The 24,859-nt window shown below is 40.3% G+C and overlaps 1 protein-coding gene across 4 annotated transcripts in view; it reads left to right on the top strand.

The window, feature by feature from the left end:
* ST3GAL6 (ST3 beta-galactoside alpha-2,3-sialyltransferase 6) overlaps positions 1-24,859 on the top strand; it is a 53,633-nt gene that overhangs the window by 12,725 nt on the left and 16,049 nt on the right. For all 4 annotated transcript variants that reach the window (XM_084300627.1, XM_084300629.1, XM_084300630.1 and 1 more), the window contains 5 exons: positions 14,956-15,055; positions 15,737-15,805; positions 17,024-17,101; positions 20,017-20,120; positions 21,434-21,497. In XM_084300627.1, the coding sequence (XP_084156753.1) occupies positions 14,967-15,055; positions 15,737-15,805; positions 17,024-17,101; positions 20,017-20,120; positions 21,434-21,497 (404 nt within the window). In that variant the 5' untranslated portion in view covers positions 14,956-14,966. The remainder of the gene's footprint in view (positions 1-14,955; positions 15,056-15,736; positions 15,806-17,023; positions 17,102-20,016; positions 20,121-21,433; positions 21,498-24,859) is intronic.

Below are 24,859 nucleotides of genomic sequence, written 5' to 3'. Positions count from 1 at the left end.
ACTGTTTCAGACATCTTCTTACAGATGCTTACGAAGTCTTAACTAAACAAGTTGAAATATACACCATGTTTTCTAAGAGAAGTTTAATTTTTCAAGCTTGTAAAACTCATTTGACATTCATTTGAGTTATGTTCATTTTTGCTAGACTTACTGAGAAACTAGTAAAGAATACTGGGAAATCATTTTATGGGGAAACAGTGTAGAGGGGTTTTTGGTCTTTTTCACAGTTTCTATTTTCTGCTCTTTACTTAAAAGGGCAAGAGCTTGGTAGCAGAACAAAAGAAAAAAAAACACACAACCTTCAACTTCCCCATTAATCCACTTTTTTCTGCTTCCAATTTTGTAATCTTACATATGACTAATTCTCTACCTATTTGTAGTCTCCAGGGGAAATTACAATAGAACTTTTTCTTTTTTCTTTTTTTCTTTTCTCCTTTGGTGTGTGAACTTCTTTAAATGCTAACTCTTCATCTCTTATCCTACAGATGATCATAAAACCTTTAGCTTTTCGTGATAGATGTTCCGGTTGTAAGGAAAATGTGATGTGCAAGCTGTTGTTGCCACTGAAAATCATCTTTTAGTATCGAAATTCATCTGCTTTCACTTTGCAGTTCAGTCTTTTAATTGTTGCTATCAGAAGCTGAAAAGTTCTAACTAAGAAGCGGAAAAGTGGCAGGCAGCACTACACTAGCTAGTGTGTGCTGTTAAAAATAGGAACACAGGTCTTGCTTGAAGTATCAGCATCTTTTGAAAACTTAATTGGATAAATATAGGTGCAGAGTGGTCAAAACACCTCACAGTAATGCAGATGTATGTGTTGTCTTAAAATATCACATCCTCTTTAAAGTTTATTTTGGTAGGGTGAGGTAGCTCTTCAGTGTTCAGAAGAAAGTCAATATTCATGCTTATGGGCAAAATTGAAACCTTGCTGTCTCAACAGGAAGACCCTTCTCATTTGCTCTGTTGCAACGCTGTATTTTTAAGTGTCCTCTGGATAATGCCCAAAGTCTGCATGTAACTGTTTGTGTTGCTTCCACTCCCAGCCCCAGCAGCAGCAGTAAAACTGGAGCGCATTGTGCTGGAGCTATTCTTTACATTCCTGCATCCGTGGGGAGCCAGGAGGAGCAAGGCAAAAACGTGAATAGCCCCCACTTGCCCTGGCTGGGAAGGGAAGGCTGGAAAACTTGAGAAGCCACAAAGCCGATCCTCCCTCCTGTTGGAAGAGCAGGAATGGAGTAATGCAGGGACTGGTTTTTAAAACCAAAAAGGAGTGAAGTTCTGACTTAATCAGCGAAGCTCTTCTTAACATCTGTTGATTCACAGTGCAAATTTCCATTTCCTTAGCAGAAATATTGCTTTCTTTTGGGCCACAAGCCAGCAGAAAGCTGTATTTGTGAAGTGGGTGGCTAACAGTCTTAGATTTCCACAGGCTCTTCAACTCACTTTTAAAACAACAGTTTCTCTGCCTTGAGAGTACAAGATGGAAATGCTAAAATAAAGATCAGAGCCGAGAAAAGCTCTTTGTTATACTGAAGCTTCCCAAGCACAACGGTGCTTCTTTTTTTCACTACTGCTTTCAGGATTCTGTGGCCAGAAATGAAACGAGAATGGCGTGAGGGGCATGTCACTGCCTTAACCAGAGTGCTAGGAGAGGTAGGCAGTGGAAATATGCATACCTAATGGCCATTTAACAGTGAATACAAGGTGTGTGCATGGAATATCGTGTGGGGTTGGGGAGGAGGACTCCCTTTTCCAGGGTAAGAAAGGAATTGACGTGTTTCTGCCATCATCGTCTTTTTCTCTTTTCCAACATAAGTGTTAACTTAAATATCTCCCTCACATTTTGCTGTTCTGTGTTGCACTGGCAGTTGGTGACTCGTGTGGGGGAAATGATCTATTTAGGGAAAGGGAAGCACCCTATTACAAAGCAAGGGGTACTGCAGAGAAAGAACTTGTTTTTTTTTTCCCTGCAATGAGAAGAGGGGAAGGTGCTTGGCCTCTTAAGAACTGCTGTTGCTGAATGAAACCACAAATTTATTCATCTTTTTCCAGTCAAAATAGGTATTTCCTGTTTCTCTGAAGTTCTTGAACCTGCTTGTCTACGTCCTCCACCAATGTCATGTCTGAGCACCCTGGAAACGCTATCACCTTGATCTTCACAGTGCTTCGGGTAGTCTGAAGTCAATGTATAGAGCTGAGACCAGGAGCAGGGTTAGTAGCGTAGATACCCTGTAGGGTTTGTTTGAACATAAAATTTGCACAAGATTAAATGGAGGCATAATATTAAATCCAACCGATGAAGCGTCAGAACAAGTTAGGATTTGTCCATATTGGTGAATGTGTACGAGGCTCACTAGCATGTGGTAGCTAGTCTTGATCATGCCCTGTGCATAGGCAAGTTACTGTTTTCTCATTCAGTTAGCTGGGAAAAGGCAGTTTTCCACTGGAAACAGTTAAAGGGAAAAAAAAACACTACAGCTAGCTCTGCTTGCCCAAATGTTTTGCAATATTTAATGAGACAGGGTGACAGTTACTTGCCTCAGCTGGGAATCTGGAAGGCTGTAAAGGGCTTTCCTTCCCACCCACCTCCCCCAATTTTATAACTGCCCATGGCAATTTTAATCCCCAGTTCACAGAGGGACTCGGGACTGTGTCAGTAGTGAAGTGCCGCATGGTTCAGCAGCTCTGATGTAGCAGTACCGCTTCAGTCTCCTTTGGTGAGCATCCTCTCCTTTCCCTGCCCCAATTCCCAAGCGCTGATGTTGGCAGGTCCATAAAAGAATACTAAAGCAAGAGGGCAGGGATGTATCCTCCAGCTCCTCTACTGAACAGTTCTTGATGCTGTGTGTGCACAAGGGAAATCAACCACAAAGTGTCCACTATGTGCTCTCCCTAAATAGCATCTCCCATTGTTGCTGGAGGCAGACTAGTGGGCTGGACGGACATCAGTGTGACGTAGCAGGGCTGTTATCATGTGTGTGCTCCTCAGCACGAGCTGAGCAGCACAGGCTAGGTGTGTAGACTGGATTCTGACTAGCCAAATGGTTAAAATACTGGTCACTGTAAATACCATTTGTACAGTTTCTTAAGATTGACTTATTCTTGCAAAACATATTAAGAAATTACTGTTACTTCATCTTAATTGGAGCAATTTAAATTAAATAGCTATTTGCATTCCTTCTAAGCTAATGGCATGCTGTAGTTTGTTTTCAGCTAGAGCATCGGTTCTTAGATGGTTTTGTATTATTTTAAAGATTTCTAATTTAGAAATCGAACATGGGTCTTATTCTTCAGATTTCCCAGGGAGGTTTTCTTACAAACACTGGCTAGTGTCAAAGTGATTTTTTTTTTTTTTGAAGTTGAGTGACTGAAGTCAGCTAATGCTACTTATTAAGTGGCTAAAAAGGATATTTTAAATATTTAAACATTTAAAAGGTTTAACTTCAGGCAACACAGTTGAGGAAATTCAGACATTTATATGTTTGTGCAAGGCTTTTCAAAATTTTAGCAATTTTTTTAATGGCCAGAAGCTGTTATAGTATCTCTGCAATGCAATTATGTGACAAGCAGAAATAATGAAGCTGAGTTTCTGATGACTTTCTGCGTGTAGACTTTCTGATGTTTAATGAAAGACGAGCTTATGGGGTTTCTTTCTTCTACCCGGCTGCCTACTTATTTTTGCAAAACTTGCAGAGGTCTCAAATACATTAAGTTCTTAATCTCCTGTCAGATTTGACTAAAATTAGCCAAAGGGGTTTGAGAGTTGTATGGGGAAGGAAAGAAAGGGCAGGCACATCTGTACATACAGTGTACGATTGCATAAATTTCACTTCATGCTCAAAACATGTGCAATATAACAGAACAAAGAGCCTTTTACTGCATTTCATGCTCTAATGACGCCCTGCATCGTCTGCTGCGTTGCATTGAATAGCCATCTAATAGCATGTGGTGGTGCTGGAGGCTGGGCTGGATTTGGTGTGCTCGGGGTAGCAAGGAAAAGATGCCAGCAGTCAACACAGCAGGTCCTGCTTGCAGCGTGCCTTGCTCTAGAGAACTTCCAGTTTTATGCTGAAGCAAACATCAGGCTTCACATTATATCCCTGCAGCAGTGCAGACAGTTGGGTTATAGGGGACCAGATCTGTGCTGCAAAAGAAGTCTGTCACCCTGCTGTGACTCAGGAAGGTGAGCCATTTGTTGTCTCAGGGCTTACCTGTTACTCGCTTATCTTCACTAAGAGACACTGCACATACAACCCTGGGCATATCCAATGCTTAGCAAAGATCAGGCAGGGGTGAACAGCTAATGTGTATAAAAACACAGGAAACTCACGAGGAAACTTATGTTCGCGTTGTTTTTTTTTCTTCTTGTGTTTAACCATTGTTGAAACTGAGAATCAAATGGCAAAAATAGACACTGCTTCACCTGCAGCAAGCCAGACCAGGCTGAGAAAGTAACAAGTGAAAGCGATGCCAGGAACGGATGATTTGCAGCAGATGAAGCTCTCTGAAGGACTGGACTGTAAGGAGCGTGGGGCTGTGTGTCTGCAGCGAGTCCCTGCCAGGAGCACTACCTGCTGGCCCCCAGCTCACACTTTGTTGCTCTTGGTGGGGCTTGTTGGTGTTTTGGCCACTGTGGGACAGCCTCTGTGGGAGGGCTGCGAGGACGTAAAAGTGTATGGGTAGGGTGAAATGCACCTCCGACTTCCTAGGGGTGACTCTCTTCAAAAGCAAACATCCCAAACAGTGATACATCAGTTCTCAGTTTTGGGTAGGGAAGTGGGTGGTGTTAACCTTTGGTGAGGTTTGAGGTCTGAAAGCCTGAAATGGGAAGAGAAGAATCTCTGTGTAGCACAGAGAAAAAACATATAAGCTTTCCCAGCATTCCCTAGTGACTAATTTAGGCAGCTTTCCTGTCAGACAGATGGCAGTTGAAGATTACCATCAGACATAATTAGCTTTCGTTATGTATAGCCAGGGAAACTAAGGTGCATAATTCAGGGCAGTGAATTTCAGTATAGGCCAAATGCCCCTGAAAGTTATCACCGCAGTATGGGCTCTTGTGGTGTCATTTTATAGCTCTGCATCATTGTAATTCTGACAGAAACATGTAAATGAACTTATGCAAACTATTCCGTAAGGAACTGAATTCCTGTATAACAACTAACACAGTTGTGCTGTGAAGGATTCCAGTTCTGGTTTTGTGTCTTTTAGCCTGCACCTTTGCCCTGTTTTCTTCGCTGTGAATTTGATTTCAGTTTTGTCTTGGGAAACACACAACTAATGATACTTCCAACTCAGATAGAGCTACATCTTCTTTGGAAGCTTGTTAGCTTACCAAATAACATAAAACAACAACAACAAAACCCAACAATAACAGAAACTTTAAAAAATTATTTACTTATTTTAAATAGTAAAGAATGCAGCAAGATGTGAATGGATTTTATTCTGAGATGTAAACTTATTGGTGTCTTTTCCCATTCAGAGAATGTAGGACTTCGCATTCTGTGTTACGTGTTCTTCATTCAGTACTGTGTCTTTCAACTGTTTGGTGTCTCTTAGCTCTGGAAATCCTCAGGGCAAGTACTGTTTGGATATTGTATGCGGTAGTTTTTCCTGTGTACGTATTTAAGAAATGAAACAAAGCACCTAAAGCCTTTAGGGGCTCTTCTGCTACCTGTACAACAGTTCTTTGTTAGCTCAAAAACACTTTACACCCACAAAGCATTCTCAGCTGTGAAGTTGCTCATTAGAGCTTTTCTTACCATGTTTTTTGGTTGTTGTTGTAAATAATATTTTTGAGCTTTAGTGCCAAGAGAATGAAACTACATGTAGTGAAGGCTTTTGAAAACAAACTTAATACTTACAGTACTTGGGCTTTTCTAATTTTGCAATGTCTGTTTGGATTTAGCTTTCTTATAGTAGTTAGCTGTTACAGTGTGTACAGTGATTAACTTTCATGACCCAGAGGCAATGTGAATGTATTTGTCGCGGCGCTGAGTTAAGAGCACTAATGTTATCAGAGAAGTTGCTGAAACTGTTGGTGTCCTGCAACTTACTTCTAAGCTGGCAGAGTCCTTGCCAGCTTCCAAGACTTGCCAGCAGTATGGGGTGAGTGCCACCACTTATCTCCATTCCACCCCCTCCCCTAAATTAATTTAGCTTTACACTTTTCACTGACTTGTTTTGCTACATTCCTGAGGATCTCTGAGCTCTCTGTTGGCACATGTGTACCATGAAAGATTGACTTGCCAAATCTGCTTTTAAGGGTAAATGCCATCTCAAGCAGCTAGTTTTTGGTGGTGGTGAGTGGGTATGCGTGTGGTGTGTATGTGTTTTAAAGCAGTTGGGGCAAGACTGAAAGCAACAAAGCAAAAATTAGTGAATGTAGCATGCTTAGGGCTCTGACTACAGGCATGCTTTGTGTGTTATTTCATTAAAAATTAAGCTGTTCAGTTTTGTGTGCTGGTACGAGTATGTTCACCGAAGAACAAGTGTATGAGTTCACCTATTTGCTGGCTCATTTAATCCACACAAACCTGTATAACGTAACTTCCCCAAACTGACTGGTAGATTTATTTGCATAATTCCAAGTCATTCTTGTGAGAGTTGAGGTTAAATCACTAACTCCAAATCAGCTGTAGCTGGATGTTTTAGATATCCTAGGTGTTATTAGAAGACAAAGTGTGCCTTGTTTTAAAGTGAACTTAAGGCTGTGGGTGAACGTGCACATGTAGTACAGATAAAAGTCTCTGAGTGGACCTTCTTTATTTAAATTGACCATGTTTTCTGGGAAAAATCTGGTGAGCTGATACGTTTTGTAACTGAACTGTTTTGAAATGTGACTAATTTGGCTATTTCCAGCCTTTTTTTCTTCCACCTCTTCTGATGTCTTTTATCTGGGAAACCCAAGAAGGATTGTTCGCTTGACCTCCAGCCTCTGACTCTGCAGGCATTCATGGATAAAGACCAGTGGGTGTGAATGAGCAAAGTGATGCTGCAGTGGGGTGTGTATTTGTTAATCGTTTTCTGTTTTCTCAAGCATTATGTAGTATGTGTCTTTCTTGTTTGAGAGAAACTGGAGAAGCAAAACAACCCAAGACTATGATGCTCTATTCCTTCAGGCAGAGCAGCTGCCTTAAGTTGACAGAAACCTCAGTTCTGCACGTTAATGTATGAGAAAAGGACTTGAACTCTGACCCCCAGAACATGTTGCAAGGCTTGTTTATATTCCAGTCTTTCTGGAAGAGGAGCTGAAAGCTGAAGGAAGAGGGGAAAGATGGGCTAAAAAGGTACAGCGTTGGCCCCGCAGTATGTGGGAGGAGCCTGCGTGGACTTAAAGCACATATTCTCTGTGTGTTTTGTTCTATTGTGCACATGTTGGTGTCTGCTGACACTTATGATGTGTAATATATAAACAGGAGTCCATCTTAGGCTGGCTAAAGCTTTAAACGTTAATTCAGGAGAGTACAACAGGTCTGGAGGAAACCTTTCAGTTAAGGCTGTCTTACCGAATTTGGTGGTGGTGTGTTTGATGTTGTTGTTAATCATTTGTTTTTAGATGCAGTTTGAGCTGAATTTGTGGTGTTTGTGTTGATTAAAGCTTTGGGAGTCAAGGAAAGAGAACTATCTGCTTAGCTTATACCTGCTTTGGTATTTGCATGCCTAAGTTAGATTTTGACAGAACCCAGAGTAACTGCACTGCAGCTCTGTTGCTGGGTGTGGGAATAAGTGCTGGTCTGTGTTCAAATGCATAGGAGGAATTTATTTAAAAGAAAAAAAAAAAAAAAAAGTAAAGTGTGTTGGAGGGAGGCCTGTGGAGGAACAGGATAGGCAAAGCATATGAAAATGTCTGTTCCCAACGTCTGTGCACCTTTGTGGAAATTGGCTACTTCCAGCTAGTCATCATTTCAAGGTATAACTATCAGCAAGAAGCTGGGACTTGATTGTGGTTGTAGACAATGTTTTGGGAAATCTGTGATGCTTAGAAAGCACCAGTTTGGTAAGAATCCAGTAGTTACTATTTTTATTCCCCTCTAAAAACACAAGTTGGATGTGGATCTACCTAGGGCTGCCTTATAAACCCAATTTAGCAGTGTTTAACTGTACTACAAAAGGTATGTAATTTGGTGGAATGAGCCCCAAGCCATTTTGGAATGTTAGGGAATATTGTTTTCTTGGAGGGGAAAAATAATTAAAAATGGCAAACCAGCTATCTCCTCTTAATGCTCTCAGTTTAAGTTGTGCCTACACCATACTACAGAGCGTGCTGATGCCTCGAGCTGGGGCCAAGGATCCCCACTGCACTGTGTTGATCTGAGTCAAACTGTTAGCTCAGCTCTCACGGGTGACATAGCAACCCTACTCTAGCCTCAGGCTGGAGGGGACATGTTCTGTCTCTCAGCAGGGCTAATTAACTCAGCATCACACCTTTTTACTGAACACTGTACCTACTGTGGCACCTGGTGCATGTGCTCTGTTGCATTTCACACATCCAGGTTTCCTGGCAGGATACCCTGGCTGATGATCTGTAGCACTGTTCTTCATCTGTGGAGCAAAGTATTTGGTGTCAGTGTAAGCGATGCTGAATTCTGTGTAGATAGACCCAGAAGTGACACCTCTATGAAACAATGTGCTTCAATAACTGTGGCACAGGATTGCAGTGCTGTTTTAGAAAGTTTATAAAAGCTTGTAATAAATGACCATAGTCTTGTACAGGTGTTTTCTTGCTGTCCAAGAAACAGTCAGAAGAGTGAATACAACCTCCTTTTTTCTATGGTCTGTTCCTGTGCATTGTTTCTGCTCCTGTCCCCACTGCAGGGCACGTGTAAAAGCTGCTGGGTGCCCAGGTGGCGGTAAGAGGAGTGGACAAGGGGTGACATTGAACAGGCTGTATCACACTTGATAAATAGGAGGGAGGAGCAGGAGACCATGGGCATGGTGCTAAGGCCGAGTGAGTCAGGACCTGCATTGTTTTGGCAGCTTTTCCCAGACTCTCTGCGTTGATAGCATGTTTTTCTGGCTTACCTCTTACGTGCACACGAGAGAGAGGCTGCAAACTCATGTTTTACAGATCTTGCCTGAAATGTTGGAGGGTTTGGGTCTAGGTAGAACGAGCCTCCAGAACAACTTGTCTGTATTTAAAGTGCTAATGGGAACAAGGTGAGTGAGCAGGGCTGGAGATGATGGTTCTGGGTGGTACAGGTGCTGTGTTGCCTGTCATGCACATAAACTTCCCTTCCTAGACCTGCCTGCGGCCTCCTGGAAGGGAGCTAACTTCCCTCTTCCACCAGCTGTCCCATGAAGGTCAATTCAGATTGCTGGGGTGAGAATACAGAAGAGCTGTTGACTGGACCTGAAGACTTTATTAGCACATTTTAGCTGAAGGATCTGTTTGCATAGGAAAAGTTTTTGGCCTTGTAAGTAGAATTGGAGAATTACAAGAGCAAAAATGATGCAGAAATCTCCTTGAAGATTTTGGACTGAAGCAAACTGAAATGGTAATTTTCTGAAAAATACAGCAGAAGTTGCCGTTCCTTGTTGCTTGATTCAGCTGGCAGGCAGCTTTGCTGAAGAGCAAAAATACTGGTGTCTACATTTGAAAGGCAAAAATGGAATAAGATAACCACCATTTGCCCACAAAATGATAAACTTATTTCAGTCTCTTACGGTACATTTACATTTCACCATTAGTGGAGTGATGAAAGAGGGGGAGGCAAGCACTTAAGCCATAAAAACAGTCTATTGCTTCTTCCAGCCTGTCCTGAAAGCGCTGTGCAGCCATGCAGAAGGTCCAAGGTGGATACAGCTCTAGTCTGCTCCTCTCCGCAGTAGATTAATGTCAGCAGAGGCTATGTTTCTGGCAGTAGTAGCTGATAAAGGACAAAGGTTGAGTAAATCTACTGAATTACTGAATCGACTGAATGTTAGCACTGCTGTGCTATTAAATCTACTGGACACCATTGCCTGCAGTTGGGTACATAAAGACAGACAGTCTTGCTGCTACTTCCCAAGTTTTCTGTAGTTGTTGGAGGTGTTAGGGAAATTTTGGAAATCTTCCTGTCTCTGGGAGTGTCTGTCTCTGCCTCTTGGACCCATCAAATGATAGGGCAGATAGAGCCTGATAATGTCTTATCTTCTGGTGCAGGAGTAATCTTTAACTGCTGGTAAAGATCCTACGTGTGACATCATGGTACAAGTCCCCAGTGCCATTTTGACAGAGAAAAAGCTTAGTTTTAGGGCGTTGTGGTTGTGTAGACCTTCAGGAACAGGAATAACTGCTTTATTTTTGTGTGGGGAGGAGGCTTGAAAGAAATATTTTCCAGTTAACATGTTGTTAAACTTAGCATGTCAACACTGAATCCCTTTTGCTAGAGATTTAGAAATGTAGCTTTAATTCAGGGCCACTTTGCTGGGATAATCCAATATATCTGCCTTCCTCATTAAAACTTAATATTTCTGAGGACTTCTTTAGAAAATAAAATTGAAAGGGATCACAAGAAATGATTAAAAACTTCTTTTAAAAAGAGTGTAAGGGAAGGCACTAGACTGATTCAGCAGCTTTAGTACCTTTAAGACTACTGCAGAGCTATTGTATTGTCTGTTACAGCATTTCTTTCCTGAAAAATAAGAAACAATGAACTGTATTGCACATGTTTAGAGCAAGAACTGGAAGAGTTAATGGTGAATAATATATAGATCTGGCAGCAGAAATACCTATATGTGTATTGTAATATGCCCACGTTTTGGCAACTTAACTTGAGAAAAATGATGATGAGAACTCTGGCTCGTCAGTCTGCTGCATAGTTGTGTCACCAGGCATGCACCTTGACCAAAAGGAAACAGTTCTGCAGGACTGGTGATCGCAAAAACTCCCAGAAAATGCTGACTGTCTTGAATCCTAACATTTCTTTTTAATCTCGTTTCATAGTTTTTCTCCCTGTCCCTTTAAATTTCAAGGTCCACGCAACACTCACTTCCCTTCCTCCCCCACAACTACAAGAGCTAGGAATTTAAGGCCTGAATGAGCTGAAATTTTCATGCTGTCAGTTAACTGCAGCAGCAAGAAGTTAAACTGTCACAAGACCAGGTATGGAGCTAGGATTGTTTTAAGATGAGTAGTATTTAATTTAGCAGTAAGCACTTTTTAGTTAAATATTAATGGTTTACTTTATTAATCCTCAAGGGTGCTTTCCAAGTAAGTAGGACAGATGCAAAACTTCCTGCGCTGTATCATTAATAATCTAATTTTAAGCATGAAAACAAAAGGAAGGCTTACAAGCATTATGAGGAAAGGTGATCATGTGATTGTCCAGTCCCACAGCTGTAGTTGCCTGCATGATTATTTTTATTCTGTATGCACGTGTAAGTTGAAAGGTACAGTCTATGAGATAAGGGCTTCTATCAGATACAGCACTTAACTGAAGTAGCAGAATAAATACTGGTGTAAGTGAAGATGTGTGGCTGGCAAAGGAGTTGGTTCTCCATCTCTGCCAAGGAGAGGAAAAAAAGTAGCCGCCAGGCTTGTACAGCTAATGTGTCATATACCCAGTGCATCCCTCTAGTGGGTTGGTGGGAGCTGGGGAGGGCCCTCCTGTCCCAAGGAGGTGCAGGCTGATCTTAGAGGTCTCTTATTACTGTAGCAGCCCGACTTATCTAATTCTGTGATCATAGTTCCGCCTTGGCTGGGGTGGGAAGTTGAGCAGCAGGTGTTAGTTTGGGTTCCCATTCAGAAATGAGTGACACTTTTTCTTAAAGGACTAATGCATCCAGTTGCTTACTTTTAGAAAATTGACCAGCTAACATCGTGAACGGCACGCATTGGCATGCCGGCTTCCACTCCTCTGTCACTGTGTGTGCCATTGGAAGCTTTTTAGAAAGCAGAGGGAATTGAATAGTTGAGTTCCAGCTTTGTCCTTTGTGTTTTGTTAACCCCGATTGACCTTGACCTATGGGCACCATGACCTCTGTCATTTAGGTTGGTGAGCTTGAATCGAGATGCAGGGTCTTGTGTTGTGATAAGTAAGCGGAATGAGAGTGCCATTTTACATCTGAACCATGTCTTTCCAGTTGCCTATTTTCTTTCTTCTCTGATTATGGGAGTCTTTTAGTGCATTATTTGCATCAAATGTGTTTGTTTTTCTTCAATTTACTTTCTATACTTTCTTTACTTTTTTACTCTTTGATTTTAAGAAGGGAGAGATGGAAAATGCTGTCACTGTTAAAAATACACTCATAATTTCTTTGGTAAACAAGGCAATGGTTCTATTTACTAAACCAGGTTCACTTAAAAAAAAAAAAAAAAAAAAAAGTCTGTCTTCATTACAAAACTCTCTCTTCAAAGACCTGAATGAAGCCAGGCACTGGGGGATGGGATGGTGAGAAGACACTTGTATAATTAAAGACCATTTTGTCTTCCTAAATGCTGAGTTAGATACGCCCTTAATGATGCTACATTCTCATGTGTATTCTAGGCAGAATGTCCTACGTAAGATACTGAAAGTTGTTACAGATTCCTTATGATCTTATTGGAAGAACCATGTTGATTTATGTTGCTTTTGCTAATTTTTTGCAGGCTCTAGCAATACTTTTGTAAATACAGGGCAAGCAGCAGATTTCTTTTTTCTATTGGTGAATAATACTGTTACACGATGTCTTTGTTCTTATATGCCCCTGGATGTGTAGCTTTGCCTTATCTTGGTTGCACAACTTGGTCTGACTTCTCAGCAAGGCTCTCTCTGTTGATGGAGATTTATTAATTTGCATTGAAGTCAACAAAATTGGTGATTGTTAATTTAATGACTTTTTCTGAGGAGTTGGTTCATTAAATGCTGTTGATTTAACTGATGTTTGCAATGATTGAATTAGGAGGTAAAATGTAAACAGTTGATTTCCACTTTAGTGGTATATTTTAGTAAGCATTTGCAAAGCAGGAGGTAATGCCTACAATGAAATGGAGGGAAAAAAATACAAAACACAAAGAGCACAGTATCTTTTTCAAGTAAATGATCCAGTTATGACACTTGGCTAAACCCAAGGGGTGATTTTCATTTTTGATAACGTTCTTGTATTTTTAGGCATAGATTTTGACAAAATTATTGTGAAAAGTAATGGTTTGCTCCAGAAGTTGAGAATGACTTTCAAAAAATTGCAGCTTATTGAGAAGAGTCAGAAGAGTTGGAGCTGTAAGGAAGGCAGTGTTACTTCCCAGTGAGCGATAAAAGGTTGAAATTGCAATAGCTGCCTCCTGTGGGTTACCCCATTCAGAAGAGAGCAGGATAGCCTGGAGGATATACATTTAAGATTGATAGATTATAGCTTGCTCATTGCGTGGCTTTGTTACTTGTAGATGCTTTATAAAACCCCGTCCCTGACCCTACAATTAAATCTCTGTGACGGATATAGAAATAAATAAATAAAATAAGGAAGTGGTTGGCTTGTTGCACTCAACTCATTGTGACAAATGGCTCACTGTTAGGTATTTCTTCAGGCTGGAATCTGTGTGAGCGGTAGTAGTTTGCTTCTTTTAATACCAAAATGTAACTGTCTCTGTGGTTGTCTTCTGACCTTTACTACAGAGTATGGTGCAGAGATGTTACTAGCATAAAGCTGTAAATCACTTAGTTAAACTGAAGGTACGAAATACAATCTGCCTTAACACTGTTTAATGCAGGTTTAAAATAACAGCAACTCTAAATATTCTAAAAAACAAAACACAAACACCATGGAATTAACAACAACAACAAAAAAGCATAAAGCCAAAGGATTTGCTTTTGGAAAATGCAGCAGCAGTATGCTTGTTTGGATGTGGCTTGTTTCTGTTGAACAGCTAGCTATTTGTTACCCTCACTTTAAAATACATATACCTACAAGTAGGTGTTTACGTATTGTGTGTATTGAACCTGTCTACCCTTACCATGATAGGGGGAGAGGTGAAAATAATAGATGGTATGGCTCTCGCGTAAATTTCCACAGTAATTTGTGGCCAGAGTGTCTATTTTGGACTTTCAGAGGGTTAAACAACAACAGTTCATTCATAGATGCTGAAAAGGCAGCGCAGTCTGTTAAGATGTAAGCAATGCAGAACTTGCTTTTCCCCTGTCGAGTGTGGAGAAGTGTGAGCTTCTGGTATTTAGCTTTGTTTTACTAATCTGTGCAATAAGGTGAAAACTCTACTTGAAAAACAAAACAAAAAACAAAACGAACACCTTTCTCTGCTGTATCTCTAAAACGTAGCAAGTTCCTAAGTGCTTTTCACATGTTGCGTCCTGATTTCTCTTCCTTGCTTTGCAATGAAAATAGCATTTTTCTGTCATTAAGCAATGAAGTCTGGCCTGTGTCCTGCCCACTCATCAAGTCCTGACACAAGGATGTTAGCTGACAGCTTCAGTGCAGCTTTAAAGGACCAAACCCAGACTTTAACAATATTCAGTGGTCCTTAAAAAGCCAGTAGCGATTTGTGGCAGATGCACTGGCGTCAGCCTATCTGCCTCCTGCAAAGCGCGCATGGTTGTTTAGCTGTATAATTATGGAAACTGATGGTGGGTGGAGTAAGAAGGAAGAGAAGAACAGGTACCTGTAAAGGCTAACTTCTGACCCAGGAGGCTGGTTCCTTTAGGTTACCAGTGGACACAATGGAGCTCCTACTCTGACATGTCTGGAAGAGTCTGCCTTTTTCACCCTCTTCAGAGGAAACATAGAGTGAGCCTTTTTTCATATTTCTATGTTACTATGCAGAATATGCACATATGTTAGGTGCAGAGCGGTGTTCAACTCCAGCTACTGGGACTTGGCATGAGAAAACAGACTGGAATGATCCTGTCAAATTTGTGGTGATGGAGAATGGCTGTAATAGTGGTGACTTCCCTTCATATGTTGCAAGATGTAGTTTTTTTTTTTGCAGAAGTTCACTTTAATATTGTAAGTTGGATTTAAATTTGTCTTTTTTTCTTATTTCAGGTCTACCAGTCATGAAACGAATTCTTCTGTTTTTTATCCTGGCTGCTGCTGTTATGTATGGTATACTGCACGGAAATTTGTGGAGGAATAACCTCTACTGGTATGGCAACACTTTGCTTATACCTCCATGCCCAGATGAAATATGTAGGTGTTAGTTATGTGTTGCTGAATAGCTGTTTACTAGTAATCAATAGAAGGGATTACTACTGTGGATATATGTACTTTGTGGGTTTTTTGTTTTGTTCTTTGTGTGTGTGTGTACCATTATGGAATGCGTGTGATTGTTCTGTCTTGTCACCCTTCCTCTTGTGTTGGTTTTAAGCCAATTTGAACGTGTTTTTATGGAGAGGTCAGGACCTCAAAGATAGGAAGCCATTCTGAGTTCCATCAAAAGAGGTGCTCCAGCAAGAAGTGAGATCTTGTTCTGTGTCATGTCTCTGTGTTGTCCACCCCCTTGTGTGTTTAGTGTTAGCTGTTGCTTTAGGTGTCTGATAAATGACATGGCAGAAACCTGCCTCATGCATGGGAATATCTGCAGGTGGAGTGGGCTCCTTCTTGCAAAGCTGAAATTTGTTAAGTCCTGGAGGCAAGATTCTGGGAAGCAGGCCTCTGCTGTCTGCAGGGTATACAGGACAGGTGACTTGGGACCTAAAATTAAGAGTGCTTATTGCAGAAGTTGAGTTTCCATTGAGCTTCTAGTGTACAATTGATATAAACGGTTCTCTGTTGTGGTTTCTTTGTATAGCAAACCTCAGTGTTACACCATTTCCCCTTTTTGCAGGATTAGCTTTTATGGACAAACTTCTTCTGTGAGGGCTCCTTCTTCCAATGAGGCTAGTGGAGTTACCCAGTAAGTTCAGCAGTTGAGTGATTTTGTGTGCTCACTTTATTTTGTGTTTTTTTTTGTGGGTGGGTGAGAGTAAAATCCATAGTCTTGGTTCAGCTGGTCATTGTACAGCTGTGTCCATGGAGTATTTGTTGTGAACACAATTGTAACATGTCTGGTAGAAAGGAATTTGTCTGTCATATCTCCAGTGTTTGGTTAATATTTATGGCCACTTATCAGTGGAAAGCAATGAATTGCTGGAAGGATGTTTGTTTACATCCTCCAAATTCCTGGAATTTGGAGTTATATCTGAGTAAAATTAGAGCTATGAGGGCAATTTATGTGCTTAATTTTAATAAATCAGAGGCGTGGTTCACTTATGTGATATGCTAATGTTCGTACAAGCAGATCTTGTGTGCTAAATTGAGTTTGCGAGACTAATGAGGGCATATGATGGAATGTGAAAGAAGGTCTTCATTTTCTCTGAGGCTGTCCTGCAAAATGCTGTCTGTGAGGTTGATTCTGGAAAGCAATGAGCTGACCAGCTGCTCCATTTCACAGGGTGCTTTCTCAGTGTCAGTATTCATGTGACGTCTTGAGGGTACTGAAAGCAATTAACCTTAATGGTCTGCTTGGCTTGTGGCTCTAATGTGGTGGTTTCATCCTTCTGTTCATAATGCAGCCCAGATGCAAGCTTTGCACATGCTGATCTTTACCCTCCCTTCTGGGCTTCATATTTGTTCTTAAAGGAGCTAAAACACCAAGACAGGAATGTGCTTAGAAGCGTAAGCCTTGGCCTTCTAGCCTCATTATGGGGGAATCACTTATCCCAATATAATCTCATTTTCCTTGAAGTACTCTCTGTGGTGCAGTCTCTTCTCGTCTCCCAAAAAAGGACTCACCTCTCTTCTCTGAGGAGTGCTAGTGCAACTGTCTCAAATGGCTGCAAGGGTGATGCAGCTGAGGTGTTCTGCTTCTCTGCAGGTGGGTCTGAGATCGAACTTCTGGTTATGGCTGCTCTAATAGCTGCCTAGTGAGGGAGGAGCACTGTAAAATAAAAGCCTTACTAGGGAAAATAATCATACTGCAATCAGAAAGACCCATCTTCATAATACCAACAGAAGCAATCATGAAAATTTGCCATGGTGTTATCTCGATCAACTTACTGTTTTGCTTGTCCAAGTTTATCTTGTTGCTGCTGCCCCTTCCTGTTCTTGCTATTTCTTTTAAATTCTCTTTCAGGCTGCTACCTACGGCTGTGGAGAGGAGGAACATGCTAGACACATGTCTCCTGAAACCAGCATTTGAATCTTTACTGGAGTGAGTATTCTGTGAGAAGGGGGAGGAAAGGTGGTGGTGATGTAAGTAAAAATATTGGTTATTTACATGTTCTGGACTATTTCACATTTTGATTCATCTGTGTAAGTACAGGCTTCTGGGTTTGTGTTCATTGTCATTTTTCCTGGTTGTGGCAACACAAGTTGTTTAGCTTGTCATTGTTCAGCATCTGAGTAATATGACACAACTAGCTCAATGTGCTGATGTATGTATTGAATAAAAAAGTAATCCTGTATGTGTTGTAGCTAGTAACAGTGAAACTATTTTCTTGATTGAAATACAAGCCCTCATCTTTTTTTTTTTTCTTCCCATGCTTTTCTTGTAAAAGGAGCCTTCAGGTCCAGGACTGAAACTCAATTATTCTGCTGTTAAGAGCATTGAATTAAAAGATTTTTTTTTTTTTTTTTTGATAGCTAAGCACTTCTGTAGCAGCCAGAGGCCAGATAAATTTTGAAAGTCTCTTCGTTTTTTCCAGAGAGAAGAGTATAAAATGTGCAAAAACTCATCCACACCCCCTCATTTTAAATGGATCCTTAATTTTAGTGGAATTAAATTTTATTGAAACTTGGGATTGTTTATGGGTTTGTTCATTGGATAGGTGCTACTGAATTAAATGCTTTTGTCCTCTGCTTTAAGATACTCAGGGAAAGTTTCCTTTGTTATGAAGCAGTCAGCTGAAAAGGAGGAGCTTCTACCCAAAACATAGGAGGTGTCTGGTCACAAAAGTGCGTCTCAGATGTCTGTCAAGAAACACTGGGAGTTTTTGTTATTAGAATTATGTCTTAGAATGATCAAAGTAATGCTGCAGGAGCAGAAGCAGACAGGCTATATTGTTGGCTTTGTTTTATCTGAGCAAACATTAAGCATGGCCCTGAGGAAAGCTTGGGAAAATGTTTAGATCAAGTCCTGGCTGAAGCAAAGAAATTATTGCTTTTTTTTTTTTTTTTTTTTTTTAAGTATTTTTCCTGTATAAGAAAACAGGACTTTGATTCAGTGCTGCTGTTATTTTAAAGAACATGCAAGGATCTCAAGTTTCTCCTCCCCAGAGCCTTTGAGTCTTGGTTAGCTGCATGTCTCAGAAGGGTGGTTCTAGGTCCCATACCCACAGAATGCCCAGGCTGTCTTGGTGTCAGGCACAGCAGGGTAGCTTTGTTCCTGGGCAGGGATGGACTCAGAGATGTACAGCAAGAAGAAGGTAGGTTCAGAGCTAGAACTGAGTCTCCCAGATATTTCCATAGGTCCTTTACTAGGATAGCTTATGTGAGCTGAATATCTGGTCTGTGCACTTTGGTAATAGCCTGCGGAGGTTGAAAGGATATCTGACCTGGCAGAATTATTTATTGGAAATGAACCAGAGCTAGAAGTGCCAGAATTAAGAATCCTTGTGCAATAAGTAAATTATTTATTATGGCTAAGCTTACCAGCTGCTTCTGAACAGCAAGGCAAGTTGTTAATTTGAGAGTTTAGTGCATGATGTCTCAAAGTTAGCTGTTCTTGCTCAGTTAACCTATAGCCCAGTTCTTGGTGTGTGGATTGTGTACCAGCTGAGCACATGGAACTTAAAGAATGAGACACTTGATTTGTGGGACTGTGAGAGAGCTGTGTGTGTGTTTACAGCTATTAATATTCTTAATGGAGCAACAAGTCATGTGCTGGCTGTGGGTATTTATGGTCAACACTCCAGGTTTTCTCCCTGTGACTGCATACTTCTGTGTTTACATCTTATTATGAGACCCAGTATGCAGGATTGCTGCAAAGTCAACCAGTTCGATGAGTGCAAGTTGACCTAACCATGAAGTGAAACTGCGGGTATGGTAGCATGTGACAGGATTGGGGTTGACTGCTCTTTCAGGTGGCTTGATTTTTGACGGATATGGTAATAGAGTCCCTTCCCTGCTATGAAATAACCTTTGGCTGTGGCTACTGTTTTTAGAAGAAGTGACCTGTTGTTTCCATCTTGATGCATATAAGGTGTGACACAGTCCTGTTCCAGTTTGTAGGAGGAATGTGCTTTTGAGGCAAACCTCCTCGTGATCTCCATGTGCTGGGCTTCTCATTGCAGAGCAGTCATGGCACACCTGGACTGGGCTCCTTTCAGACAGTGCTGCACCACAAGATGCACTGCAGGAGCACACCTGATGTGCTGCAGTTGATGGGCGTGTTCAGTCTGTAGGACCCTACTAGTATTAGTCCAAAGCAAAATACCTGAGACGTGTGCAACCCAGACGTGGGAACTCCATACCTTCTTGCTGAATAGTTCTACTCCTGTTGCCCCAAACTACTTGCTAATATCGACGTAGCCATAAAGTACTACTTGTTTGGAATGGGTTCGCTTCTCATATAACGTGAAATCTGTAGGAGATAGAATTTTTTCAGTTAAAATATTTTGCTTCAAATCCCATTTCTACTTATTTAATTGCTTTATATATATATATATATATATATATATATATATATATATATATATATAATTTTTTTTTCTAGCTGCCACTACTATTCCTTTTTTTTTTTTTTCCCCTCAGTGTGATTATTTACTTTTCAAACCAGAAGTTGCCTGTTGTCTTACAAGGTTGTTGTCTATCAAATATGCTTTCTCATGATGCGAGCTTTTTCAGTGCATGCAATTTTAATGAATCTACATAACTTATACTAGCGAAGTCCTCTTATCTCACTCCCTGCCAGAATTTTCCATTATAATGTTTTCCCCTTTCCTGTCACCTGCTTTCTTTCCCTGTAATTAAGAGTTTCCTTCTTTTGAAACAGCCAAGTATTATCACTCTTAAGTAGGATATGAGTCTTTTAAAAAGTGACTGTATGAATTATTGTCTTAATCAAATACACCATGTGGATGTATTAAAAAAAAAAAAAAAAACTGTTTTTTTTTCCTCCTCCATTAGTGTTGACAAAATATACCCATTCCTGTGTGCCAACGATTTTATCAGAGCAGCAGAGTTCCATGGAAGTGATAAGTTTGAGCTACCTTATGGAATAAAGAGAGCAGGTATGTGTTCCCTAGGTACCTGTTTTTAAACAGAAATACCTAAATGTGATGGAAGGCTATCTCAATCTGTGGGCCTGATGTTTCTTGTTCACTGATGCTAATGCTTTTGGGTCACCTATCAGTCGATTACAGTTCTATTTCATGCCTCTTTTCTCACGCTTTCTGGCTCTTAATAGAACCACTGCAGCGGGAGGGGAGTTCTCCCTCTTGGGAGAGAAGCTCCAAAAAGATGGAAAGAAGAGTAGAGTTTATTCAGCTTCCTTTCATTTGAATGTGGACTGGAGCACTAAAGATATTTAGCTCATGCGTTGTTCAGTGAGTGCAATGGATTTCAATCAACACACCTAAGTTGATCAGGGTTCAGAGTCTTACCGAGGCAAATATTCCCCAGCTTGGTGTGGTTACATCAGTAAAATTTCCCGTTTACAGGACTGCCTCCCCTAGTTGGGGGGGTGTTGCTGTGACTGCAGAGGGTAGTCCCACCATTGGATGGCTGCTGAACTCACACGGTGTTTGATGATGTCTGTTGGTAACGGGTAGAGTAGGTGGGGTCAGAGAGCCTAGGCCTTAGTTTTCCTTTTAGAAAGGGTTGTAAACTCTTGAGTGCCTTCGAGAGATTTTAATGATGAGCAGTGCACTGTTGTAGTATACCTGCAGATCTGGGCTTTAGCCTTTCACTTTGTCCTCCATCAGCGTAACAAGGATGGTGAGTTTTCCTGCACCTCTGGGGCACTGATGAGGGAAGAATGCATTTGGGAGTGAGAGTTGTTTAGTCCTGCTTGAGTAAGAGATATGTGAGTGTCCAACAGGGGTGGGCTGGAGAGGTGCCTCTGCTCAGATTTGCCAGTGAGTACAGGCTGGTTTGATGTCTTCTCCCAAGATGTGTAATGCGGTTCCTGTCCTTGGCTGGGTGGCCCCTTCTCTTAAGACAATGCTGCATCTGTTCCTGTTGAAGATGGGTCAAATAAAAAAACAAAGCCAATTAGGATGCAGGTGTTGGAAACTCTTCCAATATGTACTTGTAACTATTTTTTTTTTTTAATTTTGAGGAAAATCTCATGCTGTTTTCCAACACGTGATTGTGGAAGCAGGAAAAGCTTCCAAGAGAGGAGCTCTGATAAATTTGAATTTCCTTGGCATCACTGATTGACCTGTGACTTTAAACTACAAGTGTTCTCAGTTTTGAGTTCATTTGAGTAGTGCATAAAAAATATTTTATCTGAAAAGGCTTTAGTCAGGGTGGCATACTTTTACTTTCACAGTGGAAAGCACTGAATGTTTTAATTAAAATCTTCTTTATATTTTCTTTCTAGAGCAATTTTTTCGTTTAGCTCTTTCAAGACTGCAAAACTGTGGACTGTCCAATGAAGATGACAGGTAAGATGGCTTATTTTCTACAGTTTTTGTTCATTGCATTTTTAATGTTCAAGATTTATTTGTAAAGCAGTGTCAGTGACGTTATCCTGAAATCACTCAAGTACCTAAGGTGCAGGTCAAGCCTACAGTGTCTGTGTAACTAATTTCAAGGTTTAAATAAGTTTGGCTTTAAACACTTGCAGCACCAACATTCAAGAATAATTTTTCTGTGAGGGAGCTTAAAACCCCTATTTTTTTCTTGAACTGCATTCGGAATGTGCTGTCTGAACACAGTCCCAGCTTCCTACACCCTTAAAAATTGCACACAATCTCTTTCGAAGTCATTACTTGTGTAAGTAGATAACTTTCACCATCTCTGCATATCTCAAATATTTTCAGAAGATTGTAGATTGATAAAAGAAACCTTACCTGTGTATCCTCAACCTACTGCATCTGTTGTCCTGCTGCACACACTTACTCATATGTATGTTCAGTTTCCTTTTCCCATAAATGACTGTGTCCTGTTCCCAAGGGAGACTTACGCAGCCAGGAAAGATCTTTCCTGGCAGCTCTAGAGTAAGCAGGGTTTGGTTCAGCATGGAGCATGCCATAGATAACTTGCTTTCCATGCGTTAGGTTGTCTTGTTTATATCTTTGTTAGAAGCAATTTCTGCCAAGATTTTTTGTTTGTTGATATTTTGGAGGTGGTCTTTTTGTGTGTGTATGTGTGTTTTTCTCTAGTTCCTTTTTGTTTGCTTTGTGTTTTTTTTTTTTTTTTTTTTTTTAACTTAGGGTAGTGTGGTTGGCAGAGGTACTAAAATCATGTGTTTACCAAGTGACGCAAATGATTTCTTTGCAGTCAAGCAAATGGGCTGAGAACCTACCTTATATGTTAATGTACGGAATACTTAATAAAGTAGGATGCAAATAATACTGAGGTTGACTGTCCTTTTCTTTTTTTTTTTTTTTTTTTAATCAAGGAGATCAAACAGAAGATTGTTGCTCCAAGTCAAATGACAGGATCACATTTTAATCAAATCTAGGTGCAATATGAACAAAATTGGTTTTCAAACATAAGAATTATCTCTTTTTTTTTTTTTTTTTAATATTCAGTTTTCTCTTTCTTTATCTATGGTACTCCTTCTTTTCCTTGTGCTTAATATCTAATTCCAGGATGTTCAGATTTACTCTAAAGTTCAGAAGGAGGATAGAAGGAAAAAAATAATAATAATAAAAAAAAGCAACCCAATACCTACCCTCTATGAGGAGTAGCATAACTGAGGAAACTTACACAAAAGTGGTTGAGAAAGGCTAGGCTTTCGTCTGGAGTTTGAAGGAGAATGTCAAAGGTTATATTAGAAATTTATTGAAATGACAAGTTCACTAATAATTTTGTCCGTAAAGAACCTCATAGTACAGCATAGTATATCCTAACATATCCTAAATATATCCTAATAAGCGTCTCTTCTGTATCTTGAAAGCAAAGGGATCCTTTGAATGTAGATTCTCCTCTTGAGATAGAAGCATGTTTAGTGGTTCTGGGAAGTATGATTCTTTTAATAAAAGTAGGACCAAAGCTAAGTGAGAACTACTACTACTTAATAAGTAGTAGCGTAAATGAATTGACCATACAATGACTTCATACAATTTGTTCTTTCTTAATTATTTGTTTCTTCTGCATAGCACTAATAGGGCATGAATCACTGTAGTGGGGAAGAGCTTTTAAATATACTTTTAGCCAATATACAATGGCTTCTAAATATGAAACATTTGGGGAATTTATCTTAACAACATTCTCCAGTAATACAGTAACAGAATTATTAGGCAGTTGTGTATTGCTGTCACCTACCACTGCCTCCTTGGCAGAATGCAAACTGAATTTCCCTGTAAACTTTTGTTGGCAAGGTAAATCTACTTTAAAATATTTTAACAAACGGTAGGCAATATGAGCATTAAGTTCATGTACATGAGCTATATTTCCATGCAATATTGATAAAACTGTACACAGTGAGATACAAAAGACTTTTTTTTTTCCTGAGTAGTGCAATTTTTAAAGTTTAGATTGAATTCTCACTCTGTAAAGGTTTTGTTTTGCAAAACTGTTCAGAAGGGAACAGTGTCACTGACTTCTCTGGAATAGCCTGTAGGGAGAAGGATTTTCCAGGCTAGGGGTGTATCCATAGAATAGCCTCCAGACACCCGCTCCACCCAGTTTCTTATGAGTGGCAGACATTTTCAGGATTTCAAGTTTATCAGTGGTAAATTCTTACGAATACGCTTACACAATGCTAAGACAACAATATATGTCCTGTATCCTCCTTTTACCAAATAACCTCAAAGGAAATAATTTGCATTCCTCAACAGGCTACTGGGGGTATGGGCTAAAGCAGCTGAGGTCAAGATGCTTTTTTTTTTTTTTTCCCCCCCAGAGGAATGCAGATGATGCAATCTTCTTGCCCTTTAAAGGCTACATTTCAGCTTAACAATATTTTTCTTTTATGTGACTAGGAAAATGTTTCTGTTAGCATTTCACCATATAAACAAAATTATGCAAACCAATGTCTAACCTTTAAATTAAGAGGCCCTTGTACACAATATGAATAGGGAAATGGTTTGAGTGACTAAGGGATTTCCTTTAGGTGTTGGAGATCAGTTACCATGTGATTTTTGCATCCATGTAGATTTCCTGAGTAGATTTCCAACATCTAAATGTAATCTCATAGTCACCTGAACCACTCCTATGACTGTTGTTATATCCCAGGTCTTAATCTTTTTGCCTTTCTTAAATACTGTGCTGGAGATTGCAAACTGGACCTCCAGACATCTCAGTCCATCATATTTCATGTATAGCGTACCTGATGTCATTTAAGGACATCTGAATTCACTTCTTTTCACGTTGACTTATCAATGTGAAGAAAAGATCAGCATTTTTTTAACATGAAAAAGGAAACTAGGAAAAAGGGACTGGTAAAATATCTGGGAATAACAGTTTGCTTAAAATAAGTAGTTCACTTCTGTGGTCTGTGGTAAGTACAGGTCAGTTTAAGTATCTTTCAATGCAATCCAGCCTTGTTACGTATTCTTTACCTCCATTTCATAACTCAGGTTTCCTGTGAAGTTGTTTTCTGTTTGCATTGGTGTTACACCCAATGCACACATGCAGGTGTTATGTAGTCTCTAGAATAAACCATTTTCTTTTGTGCTTATCAATGCGATCTGTGGTACTGTGGACGTAGACCTGTTATCATAACTGGAGACTCTCCAGCACTGGTGGGAGAGGGTGCTGAGGGGAGGAGATGATTCAGATATGGCACATTTACACCAAACTTCCTGTTTGAGTTGGCCTTTAACTTTCAGGGCCTGACAGAGCATAAAAGCTGATC

The sequence above is a fragment of the Netta rufina genome (genome assembly GCF_964035555.1).
Source record: "Netta rufina genome assembly, chromosome: 1".
Classification (NCBI taxonomy): Eukaryota; Metazoa; Chordata; class Aves; order Anseriformes; family Anatidae; genus Netta; species Netta rufina.
The sequence above is the reverse complement of the archived record's forward strand: the minus strand, read 5'-3'. Positions and strand labels throughout refer to the sequence as shown.